At 40.7% G+C, this 12016-nt stretch overlaps 2 protein-coding genes across 2 annotated transcripts; one reads left to right on the top strand and one right to left on the bottom strand.

Annotated features, from left to right (window-relative positions):
- Positions 1-494: 494 nt before the first annotated feature.
- LOC308379588 (uncharacterized protein) lies at positions 495-2284 on the bottom strand. Its single transcript, XM_080856793.1, has 4 exons — positions 2206-2284; positions 1961-2036; positions 1725-1804; positions 495-1612 (listed from the first exon to the last, which is right to left on the bottom strand). The coding sequence occupies exons 3-4, from the start codon at positions 1769-1771 to the stop codon at positions 793-795; spliced, it is 867 nt and encodes a 288-aa protein (XP_080712919.1). The 5' UTR covers positions 1772-1804; positions 1961-2036; positions 2206-2284; the 3' UTR covers positions 495-792.
- A 4051-nt stretch (positions 2285-6335) lies between these two features.
- Positions 6336-12016, top strand: nsmce1 (NSE1 homolog, SMC5-SMC6 complex component). The gene is made up of 8 exons (XM_080856794.1): positions 6336-6385; positions 7636-7788; positions 8191-8312; positions 8870-8947; positions 9075-9221; positions 9330-9446; positions 10403-10529; positions 11070-12016. The coding sequence occupies exons 2-8, from the start codon at positions 7671-7673 to the stop codon at positions 11192-11194; spliced, it is 834 nt and encodes a 277-aa protein (XP_080712920.1). The 5' UTR covers positions 6336-6385; positions 7636-7670; the 3' UTR covers positions 11195-12016.

A 12016-nucleotide genomic window follows, 5' to 3' on the forward strand; every position in this document is an offset into this window, starting at 1 on the left:
ACGCTGTCTTCAAAAATATTGAAGTAAAAACGTTCAAATTCACACAAATTCACATTTATACACAATTATGTATGACATCATATCAAACGTAACTAAACATCAAATATGTCTGGGACAGATAGAACTATGTGCTATTTACAGAACAACAACAGTTTTCAAACACCTCGACAGCCCAAACTGGTTTGTTCACCTGAGGAAGAACACAAATGAACAACATAAAGTTCCCTCACGATCCTGTGGGCGGTATAATTATGTTTTATTCACACAAATAAAGTAATATTTAAAATAAGCCAGGGTGATGGGGAGCGGGAGCGTACAAGCATGAGACTTCGTAATAAACTCCCCACGACTGGGGCTTACATGGAATTGGACGGATACATACATTTATAATCAAGCTGTTGACAAAAATAATATGAATCATCTCACATTTCCGTTGTTTGAAGCCTAGCTGCATCAGTCCCAATCCAAAGTTAAGGCTCAACAATCAGTGCAAGGACTATCAAAGTACAATTACTAGATAACATCCCTGTCAAAGGCCATAAGTGTGCGATACGACAGGGTGACAATCGATGTAATTTGACCTTTAGAGCTACTAATTAATGCGTAGATTTTTCAATCCAGTTTTGTAACATTCCTAATCGCATACTCTATTAGGTCGTGCTGCCCACACACACACACAGGAACAGTGCTAAGCTGAAACTAAAGTGCTGGTGCCTGTATAGTGCTCACAGGGACTGGCTAGAGAAAGGTGTTGGTCACTGCAGTGTAGTGTTTCCATACACCACCTTCCCCTCAGCTTTGAATCTCTATTGGCAAAACCTGATAGTCATCATCCCACAGGAGTAGTCCGCAGTCCTGAGCAGGAGGACAGGACTGAAGCAGGTTCTCGTTACAAACTGACCTCATCAGTGCACAGTCTTTCTCTTCCTCCAGAATGCTCTGTCGTGTCTGATCCATGCAAATGCTCACTCCCTGTCCCGCGTCCTTAACGAAGCTCTCATTAGCCTCCAAATGGGCGGCCAGGTGCTGATTTTCACCTGAGGTCTGGGGAAGACATTGTGCTTCACTGATCATCACACAGCCGCCACAGGATCGGTAGCCAAGTTCTGTTTGGATGAGTGGGGCCAAATGAACCTTACATTCGCCCGTCTCCGATGCCGGCTGACCAAAACTCTCACTGGACTGATAGCCTGGGTCACTGCACAATGACGCCACAAAAAATGATGTGTGTCCCTCTTGAGGGAAGGGGGTGGTCGGAACTGAGTAGCACTTGTTGTCGAAAGACGAAGCGGAGGTGCATCCGGAGTTACTCTGTGAAGTTGAGCAGTTGATTTGATGGGTTCCTTTTGACTCTTGCGCGCGTACAGTTTCGTAGTCGTCTGAGAGACCTGGTAAAACCAAGTCCTTTGACACCGAGTCTGACTGCCGGATCTGACGCACTCGTTCCAAGTCTTGCTGGACAGCCAACAGCACTCGGTCCAAGGTCTGGTTGTCCTTCTGATCCTTTTCCACTTGGCAGGTGTGCCCGTAATCCACTAGAATTGAGTTTGAGTTTGTGCTTCCAGTAAGGCGGCTGTTTCCACTGCTGCCATTGACTGAGAGGGTGGCTATGCTGTTGAAGCAAAAGACAACATTTAGCAGTGAAATCAATCAATTCAGCTAGAATAGATCAAGACGAGAGTCAAAGAGTCAACCTTTTCGGTTACAGTGCAAGGTACAGTTACCTCTTCTCTTCTTCAGTGATGTCCTTTTTCGGAATAAACACCTCCATCCTGGATGTTGGAGTCTTTGTCGGGAAGAGTATCTACAAACGTAAATGATACATAACGGTTAGTTCATCATGAAATGTTCACAAGTGTGCCAGTGGTGATTGGGTCAATGGCTGTAGTCACTGGGTCTAATTATGTAGCACGTACTTCACGACTTACGCGTTTCCCCACATTTTACGCACACATCTTACCCTGTATTCGTCCAAGCTGGGAATAGATCCAATCTTTGGAGAAGACAAATCTTTATTCCACCACACTTTCTTGATTCTGAAGAGAAGAGTAAAGAATGTAATTAGAGATGTAGGTATACCACTGCTGACACCATTACATTGACCATTTTATTCCTTTCATATTAATAGAATAGAATTGTATTATTTTAACTGTTGTTGTTGTATTTGTTATTATTATTATTGCATTAATCCAGTCTAGTACTTACTTCACAAAGCAGCAGCCTAATGTACAAGCAATGAGGAACAGGATCCCAAGTAAGACTGCAACCACTTTCCCAGTTACATCTTCATCTGACGTGACAAGACAAGGGGACAAAAAATAATGAATGTATTGTACCAATATAATGCACTACTGACAGGAGTTTCTGTAAATTATGTTTTTTATAATTACTTTGGTTTCCACTGAGAAATGGATAGTCTTCGCTCCAGTCACTGAAGTAAGTTTTATCGTCAACGGATACGTATGACCTGGCCCTGATAATGTACTCCGTGTTTGGCTCTAAAACCAACTCTTTATATGTTTTATGCATGGCATCTTCATGAACTGAGATCTGGAAGATGAAAGACATAAGAGTAAAAAAACAACAAAGGAGTGTTGTGATCAATACAGATATTGATTGACCTTGGTGTTCAGCACACGTTCTTACCCATTCTCCAGCTTTCTGTGGTTTATAATTCAGTTCAGTTTTCAGTATCTCTAAAAAATAATTTAAGACACCACTTTTTTCATAGTTGGTTAGCCATGTGACGTTCGTTTTTCCTGCTGTTGTTAGATTGGCGCTCCTGATTTTTGGAGTTTTGGGCTTTACTGGAAATGATAGAGCAAAGGAATACACACTATGTTTCTTGACATTTGAACTGTTCATGCAAATTGTACCCTACATGCATATCATAATCACTACCATTTCAAACATGCACCACATTTTCAGTATTGTTCTTTGTGTTAATTAACAGTTATCTATAGCAAACAGGCTACTCATAATTAAAAATTAAGAGCTCTCACTGATTTTGTCGGTTTCAATATTCCTTGAATCCTGGATCAGTCCATTTCTCTTTAAGGTAACATTACTGTCTTCTCCGAATAGGAAGCTGTCCTCTCCAACGTCAATTGCACAATCACACTTGATACCATCACCGACATCATCGGGGGAACAGACATGCCTGGAAAGGCAAATGATGGCGATAAAACACAAAGCGGTGTAATAGCACTAGCCTATTCCAATATCTTAAATGGGTAAATTAATTAAAGGCTGTTAATCACAAACCACTTTGAGGATGAGGTGAAACGGGCCACATTCAGTGAATATTCCGTGCAAATGGCATGTTGTTCTGGTGTAAATTCACACACCATTGTTCTGTCAAAGTCATTGATGCAGTTAAAATCCAGAGAAACTGAACCTGTGCGAATAAAAAAGTGATTAGTGATCAGTGGCGTAGGCTAGTGTAAAACATTTGGACTCTACAAGGCTACCTATAGTCAATTTTTTGGTCAAATAAGTTCAAAGAGATGTGGCTTACCACGAATCCAAACCAGGACAATCAACTGGAAAGCATATTTCAGCATCTGAAAGAAACGACACTTTAAGTAAGACTTTCTAACTCGGACACAATTTTACTTTGCCAGACCGAACATAAATGCCATAATAGCCTACTCACTGCTGCCAAGTTCTTAACTCAACTTTAACTAAAATGATATTATTATCAAACAATTGCTTACCTTCGCCAATGTGGTTTTCTTTGCTGATCACAGTAGCCTATGCTGTTGAAAGTATACAACCCAGAATATTTTGTATATACGTGCGCAGTAAGTAGGACTGAGCCTACGTGCGTCCCTTCCTAGACCTCGAGGAGTATTCAACTGAAAGAAAAGGGCGTGTTTTTCAACGTTTACTGGAAGTAGACTACGGTCACATTCTTTTTTTGACCTGGAATAGTTATGAAATTGCTATGAGGAAGTAGTCTACCAATATGGAATGAGTAGGCAAATGCGGAGCTGCTCTTCGAGTAGGCTACTTGACAGTTGTAAAACAAAGTATTCCATTGTAATGATTAATCCATGGATGTTTTTAAGCTTTACAATATGGCTTTAAAACGTGTTTCAAGACATAACGTCAGAGAAAAAGCATTTAACCCATTGATATAGCCCTACTGCTAGCCTATATAAACATTTTACTCCACCTGTTCATATCGTTTTTTACATTTAATGGAGATTTTGTAGTAAGAAACAAGCACCACACCTACCAAGGTGCCTACAAGAGTGGTAGCCTTACCTTCAACAAGGTGCTTATGCTTTTAAAGGTTGACTATAGCTCACTTTGCATGTCGACGTCAACTACCCTTAGGCAAATGTACCTTAAATGAAAGTGATTAATCAAGCATCCCTATCAAACCGGCATCTGTTTTAGGCATGCAGGGACTTTAGTTAGAACATACGGTTGGAACACACCATGCTCTTATCAAGTTCAGTGTTGTGTGAAGTGAAATGTGCTGCCAGTATCACTTCATTTTCCTCCCTGCTTTGCCCTCCAACTTCATTCTGTATGAATGTCACACAAATACCCCCTGTACAGTGGGGGCAAAAAAGTATTTAGTCAACCAATTGTGCAAGGTCTCCCACTTAAAAAGATGAGAGAGTCTGTCATTTTCATCATAGGTATACCTTAACTATGAGAGACAAAATGAGAAAAAAAAAATCCAGAAAATCACATTGTCTGATTTTTAAAGATTTTTTTTTGCAGATTATGGTGAAAAATAAGTATTTGTCACTGTATGTCAAGACATGAGGCTCTTAAAAGTGAGGTGATTTACTGTCCATTTCAGGATTTCAGGTCTATTCTCTTCAATAGTCAAGCATGGCAAGATGTATTTCTCCCCCTTCCCATGTGCAAGTGCAGAAAACGTCTTCACTTGTTATATTGCTCAAGATTTCAGGTCTGTTCTCTTCAATAGTCAAGCATGGCAAGATGGCAACATGTATTTTTGCCCCCTTCCCCCTTCCTATGTGCAAGTGCAGAATACGTCTTCACTTGTAATATTGCTCGATTCCCCAATCACCCCATACTGTGACAATGTGGGGATTGTAGAATATAGGGTGATATAAGCATGTGGTTTTTAGAGACACTTTAAGGAAGAAGAAAGAAATTATGCTTACATCCCTGTTAGGTTAGGCTAATTCATATTTCTTCAGGACATCTCACATGTTTTGCAAGTTTTGCATTAGTTTCATGCCACTTAAGCACACCCTGTCACACTGATCTGACTGAAATGTACAATGCACTATATTATCACTTGGTTCCATGGTATGTGATGTGGATCCATGGCATGTCCAGGCTCATGGTGTAGGCCTATCTAGCAAGTCACTGTGATATGTCAAAAAGAGAAAGAGAAGTGACTGAACTACCCCTCCCTCCCCCTTCTTTGCAAAACTAGTCATACAAAGCCAAATAGACTTCTGTTAGCATTGACTGATGAATGTGTCATGTCAATGGTTGACACAAGTTCTATTTATATTTAATATATTGTTTTCACATTGTCTGTGCGAGGCCAAAGCAGAACTTTCGTTCAATGAATGCGAAAGGTACAACCCCCCGCCCCCAATACAATAACCACATAAGATCTCGTAGTACCTTAAATGGGAATGCATGCTGTCTTCTACCATTTATAACTGTCAAAATTAGGTCCTAATTGTAGTGTATGTGTAACAGAGTTAAAATGTACTGTTTGGTTTCATATGATTTTCGCCAAAATGCAAATGTGTGAATGGGAGCCACCTTTGGCCATATGGTGTACTGCAATCTGTTGCGTGTGCTGCTTCCCTACCGGATCAGAGAAGTTTGTGCCTCTGATCGGATTCACACCATGAATGGAAAATTAATGACAGATCAGCAGTTTCGCCTCCGTCTCCCCGTTACTTGACCACTGTTACATATGGCAATTAATAACTTAGCATCTCTGCACTGCATTATAACGTAATGGCACAAATCCTACTTGCTTCAGTTGACTGCATGTATCATAGAACGTGCAAAATGCAACAAGCTCAATGACCTGCAAGCTGTAGCCATGGGTGAAACTGTTTGTCTATTTTCCGTTATTACTTCTGTCATCTTTCAGTGATATCATCCATATCTTCTATTGGGTTATTGTAAGACGTAGATTAGATTAGATTGAAGTAGTAAAACAAAGTCAAAGACGAAAAAGCAACCAATGGTGTGTTCAAGCAAACTGACGTATTCTTTCAAGAGTTACAAAATGTTTTGGGTGTTGAACAGTGCCATGGTAAAATTCTGGCGCGGGAAAGTGACAAGCAGGAAGAGCATTTTCAACTGGAATCTTGAACGGCTTTTTTTGATCTTTTAAGGTGACAGTTGCCCGTTGATCAACTGCTTGGTAAGATTAATTTGATGTTACATTCTCTGTATGTATCACAGTTGACGATTTATTTTCATTTATACAGCTATTTCAATAGTGACTCGGCGGGCATGTATTCTAGCTAGCTAAGATAGCTAGATTCTAAAGTGAGTTGTAAACATTGCAGCTTAACGTTACTCATTGGCAGTTGTAGCACTACTTACTGGAGTTCATAGTAAGTTCTGTTTGCAATAAATTAATTGTTCCGAACTGAATGAAAGAAATTGTACGGAACATATATCGCTTGTCGCATATATATCTGGCTGCAAAAGAGTTAGAGTTATATGTGTCTTTATGGTTAGCTTGGTAACGTTAGCCTTGCCATGTGTTGTCTATCTATGGTGAAAGCCATTCTTGTTTACAAATGGTATCCAATGCCCCCCTATGAAGTATCCACGATTCAAAAGAATATGATTCAAAAACTATTAACTGCACGTAATCTCAAATCTGGGACGTGCGTCGCTTTAAAGTATGATTCATGCTTGGTTACATAACTAATACAATGGGAAATATAAGCTTACTTTATGTGTACAATGCTAATTGTTTTTCTATTTAGTGCTTACGTGTCGAGAAGGGTCCGAAACTATTGTTACTATCTTAACAACTCATAGTCATAGACATCTGAAATGTGACTCCGACTACACACTGCTTTTTGTAAGATGTCAGAAGCCAGAAAGGCTGGACATCACTGGTTTGCACTATATCATCTTGGGTACAGGGCGCGAGACCTAGTCCCGAGAACTACGTAGTGCTTCATGGCACCTCCTCATGCAACAAATAGACCCATCCCATGCCCTAGCTAGAAGAGGAAACTAGAAGTCCTTATTTGTTGTTGTTTGATGGTTGATGTGCTGAGCACTTGTCTGTATGTTTTGTAAACTGTTTTGCAATACAATGTAAAAAAAAAAAAAGAAGAAGAAGAGGAAGCTAGCACAGTATTCTCTGTAAGGGCATCATGGCAGGCCTTGGAAGAGAAAAAGAGACGTTAACCGAACAAGAGGCTTTTACTCGTTTAGCCTGTCAGTAGCTAAAAGAAGCGTGTAACTCTGATATGCATTTTTGTCCCTTTTAAAAATGTTGGACCCAGGTTGAAAAATCCAGAAGTTTCCCTTTAACAGTACTTGAGTACATGTACTTAGTTAATCTCCACCACTGATCAATGAATGTTTATTTCTCATATTACTAAATCTTACTAACCGCAGTGTTATGAAAATTGTCATTTTCTCTAGATACAGGAAGGTTGTGACACCTCTTCAGCCTCGGTATGACGCGGCCAATGGTAGACAGCCACCGCAGGTTCCTCCAAACGATGATGAGCAATGGCATTATCGATGGCTCCAAGGCCGAGGCCTTGCATAAGCACTGCTGTGAAGCTGCTGCTGGTAAAATTAGACTTTTTTTTGTTTACCTTCTCAGTGTAAAGTCTAGAAACAAAAAGGCTGGACATCACTGGTTTGCACTATATCATCTTGGGTACAGGGCGCAAGACCTCTCCCAAGAACTACGTAATGCTTCATGCCACCTCCTCATGCAACAACTAGACCCATGCCCTAGCTAGAAGAGGAAGCTAGAAGTTCTTATCTGTTGTTGTTTGATGGTTGATGTGCTGAACACTTGTCTGTATGTTTTGTATATAAAATTAGACTTTTTTTCCTTCTCAGTGTAAAGTCTAGAAACAAATTGTCTCATTGGGATCCTGCCCACTCAAACCATTTAAAGGCAACAGTAATACATGATATGAAATGTTTACCTTACTAGTTTTCATCCCTCTCTAATTCATGCAGTCAACTATAGCCAGGACAGACTGGATGAGTTCATAGACGTTATCAACATACACCTGCAACCCATGTTTATGCATATCAGGAAGGGAATGTCTGAAGACGACGGCCTTCAGTATTATGCTTTGGTAGGTTATGTGTGTGTTGTGTTTGGTTGGTAATGTGTGTGTTGTGTTTGGGAGTTTATGTGTGTGTTGTGTTTGGTTGGTAATGTGTGTGTTGTGTTTGGGAGTTTATGTGTGTGTTGTGTTTGGTTGGTAATGTGTGTGTTGTGCTTGGGAGTTTATGTGTGTGTTGTGTTTTTGGGAGGTAATGTGTGTGTTGTGTTTTTGGGAGGTAATGTGTGTGTTGTGTTTTTGGGAGGTTATGTGTGTGTTGTGTTTTTGGGAGGTTATGTGTGTGTTGTGTTTTGGGAGGTAATGTGTGTGTTGTGTTTTGGTAGGTAATGTGTGTGTTGTGTTTGGGGGGTTATGTGTGTGTTGTGTGTGTGGTTGGTAATGTGTGTGTTGTGTTTTGTAGGTAGTGTGTGTGTTGTGAGTTTGGTAGGTAATGTGTGTGTTGTGTTTTGGTAGGTTATGTGTTTGTTGTGTTTGGCAGATAATGTGTGTGTTGTGTTTTGGTAGGTTATGTGTATATTTGGCCACTGAATGCTCCTCTTCTAAAATCTGTTAACTTTCTCATAAAGGTCAATTTAGCTGAGACGGACGTGACCCGCATGTCTTCCGATTATGCCGACAATGAGCTGGAGCTGTTCAGGAAAATAGTAAGTTTCATGTGTTTCTAGTCCATGACCACATCGCACATAGATTACATCATGACTCGCATGCAAATAGGTGCACACCTCTATTGAAACCCCACTGCAATACAAAGCTGTCTTCCTGTGTCATCAGATGGATTTGGTTGCCGAGTCTGAGAATGGAACGGCCTCGTCCACTGATATTTTGAACTGTGGTGATGCTCTCCTTTCGAAAAAACTGAAGAAAAAGGAGACGGAACTAGTTTTAAATAAGTTTGTCCAAAATAAGTGGTTGACTGAGGTATGTTCCCCTGAAAGGCAGTTTTACCCATTTGTAATCTTCTGAAAAACATTTCCTCACATGAATAGAACCGAGTGCTATAAGCTGACTTCAGTTGTGTCTCGACAGAAACAAGGAGAATATTCGCTGAGCACTCGATGTATAATGGAGATGGAACAGTACATGCGTACCTTATACCAGGATCTCATCAAAAACTGTCATGTTTGCGATAACATTGCCTTCCAGGTAAATTACGCTACTGTTAAATCTGAATGTGTTTAAATGTTTTTTTTGGTTTTATTTTACAGCATTTGTAAAGTATTACCAGATGCTTAGTGCAGTAGGAAGAGATGAAATGACAGACTGAAAAAGTACATAGGAAGGTCTTACGTTACAAATGGTTGCATACTTCATATTGTGACATTGTAGTCTGATTTTCTGCGGTTTTCCACATGAGGGTTGAATGTAATAATAAAAAAATAAAAAATAGTAATAATAACAATAAGTAATATTGTAAGTATATAAGTATATTCTCACATAATGTTGTATGCAATAGTAGTATGTTATAATAGTGTTAATAATAATAATAATAATGGTAATAATAATAACACAAACAGACAAGCTCTGCTTGTACTACACCTCCAGTGAAAGATAAGCTGGGGAGCCCTTGTGTGGTTCTAACTAGACCGTAGGACGCCTAGCCTTGTACACACACACACACACACACACACACACATACACATACACACACACACATACACACACACATACACACACACATAGACATACACACACACCTACGCCTAGCCTTGTACACACACACACACACACACACACACACATACACATACACATACACACACACACACACACACACACACACACACACACACACACACACACACACACACACACACACACACACACACACACACACACACACACACACACACATACACATACACATACACATACACATACACACACACACACACACCTACGCCTAGCCTTGTACACACACACACACACACACACACACCTACGCCTAGCCTTGTACGGTGCGTTATGGTTCTGGATCAGTTAAGGCACCCTGCCCAGTCCAAACATTGCTTCTAAGTAGAGCATGCTGACATAATATTTAAACTGAGCGCCTAAACAGCACACGCCTGATGGATTGCCTCTCTCTGTCCTGTGGTGGCCAGTGCCAGATGTGTGAGAACCCCGACTGTGGGATCAGGATGCACTTGCCCTGTGTGGCCCGCTACTTCAGGGGCCGCAGCGACCCCCACTGCCCCGCCTGCAACGAGTTCTGGCCACACGAGATCCCAGGTGAGAGACACAGGCACATAGTCAAGTCAAAGTCAAGTCAAACTTTATTTGTATAGCACATTTCATATTTACATAGACTCAATGTGCTTATTAGGTAAAAGAAACACAATAAAAAATAGTAGAAAACATTTAAAACCCAATAAAGTAAATAAAAATGCAAAAGATCAGTAAAAAAGAGAGTAAAAGAGAAACATAGATTTCCCCAATGCACACGCATGTACCTGTGTGTCCCAATGTATACTGTTGTTTTGGGCACTTCGTTGAAGCAACACAGAGAATTCTCACAATGGCGTTCGAGGGGGCTTTAAATAAAACTGCATTTAAGAACAAAAATAATAATTTCACTGTCTCTGTGTTAGAGTATTGTTCTAGCCATACCTGGTTTGTGGGTTCCTTCCTCACACAGCCATGCACCATGAGACACATTCATCCGATACACTTTAGACAAAAGCCTTCAAAACGGAAATGTCTTCTATTGATACACAAAGCATTGTCTGGTTATCTGACTCCCCTGCTGGTGTTCTTCTTTTGTTTATCCAGACATCCACAGGCCTCTGGCCTCTCAGAGTCAGCCCTCGTCTGCAAAGGAGAACACTGCGCCCAGATCCGCGCCCAGAGCCACACCCTCGACCTCCCAGACCCGCAGGTCCAGCAGGCGATTATAGCCTCAGTCATCTGTCATAGCAGCCTCAGTCATCTGTCATAGCAGCCTCAGTCATCTGTCATAGCAGCCTCAGTCATCTGTCATAGCAGCCTCAGTCATCTGTCATAGCAGCCTCAGTCATCTGTCATAGCAGCCTCAGTCATCTGTCATAGCAGCCTCAGTCATCTGTCATAGCAGCCTCAGTCATCTGTCATAGCAGCCTCAGTCATCTGCCATAATAGCCTCAGTCATCTGCCATAATAGCCTCAGTCATCTGCCATAATAGCCTCAGTCATCTGTCATAGCAGCCTCAGTCATCTGCCATAATAGCCTCAGTCATCTGCCATAATAGCCTCAGTCATCTGCCATAATAGCCTCAGTCATCTGTCATAGCAGCCTCAGTCATCTGTCATAATAGCCTCAGTCATCTGTCATAATAGCCTCAGTCATCTGTCATAATAGCCTCAGTCATCTGTCATAGCACCACGCACTCTCCATAGTGCCACTGCAGCCTGAAGGATGTTTTATTTTATACATTTTGATGCAGGAAACAGCATAAGAGTTAGGTGACAAATTGGCCAAGAAGTCGAAGTTCTGAGGGCTAATGATTGAGTTAAAGGCCTAAAGGACAGTGTATAAGTGCACAGTATATGGATACACAACTGTACAGAGATTACTGTGACGTTTCATCTTTTGGTAGCTTCGCTTTTGTTTTGATTGACTTTTTTTAATACCATTCCATTGGTTCTTAATCTTCTTGACTCTTAGTTTACCATTTCATGTCTTTAGTGTGTTTTGATAAGTGGTAATATTTTAATCAGTTCTAAAATAAAGGTACATTTGA

This window comes from Sprattus sprattus, assembly GCF_963457725.1.
Source record: "Sprattus sprattus genome assembly, chromosome: 18".
Taxonomy (NCBI): domain Eukaryota; kingdom Metazoa; phylum Chordata; class Actinopteri; order Clupeiformes; family Clupeidae; genus Sprattus; species Sprattus sprattus.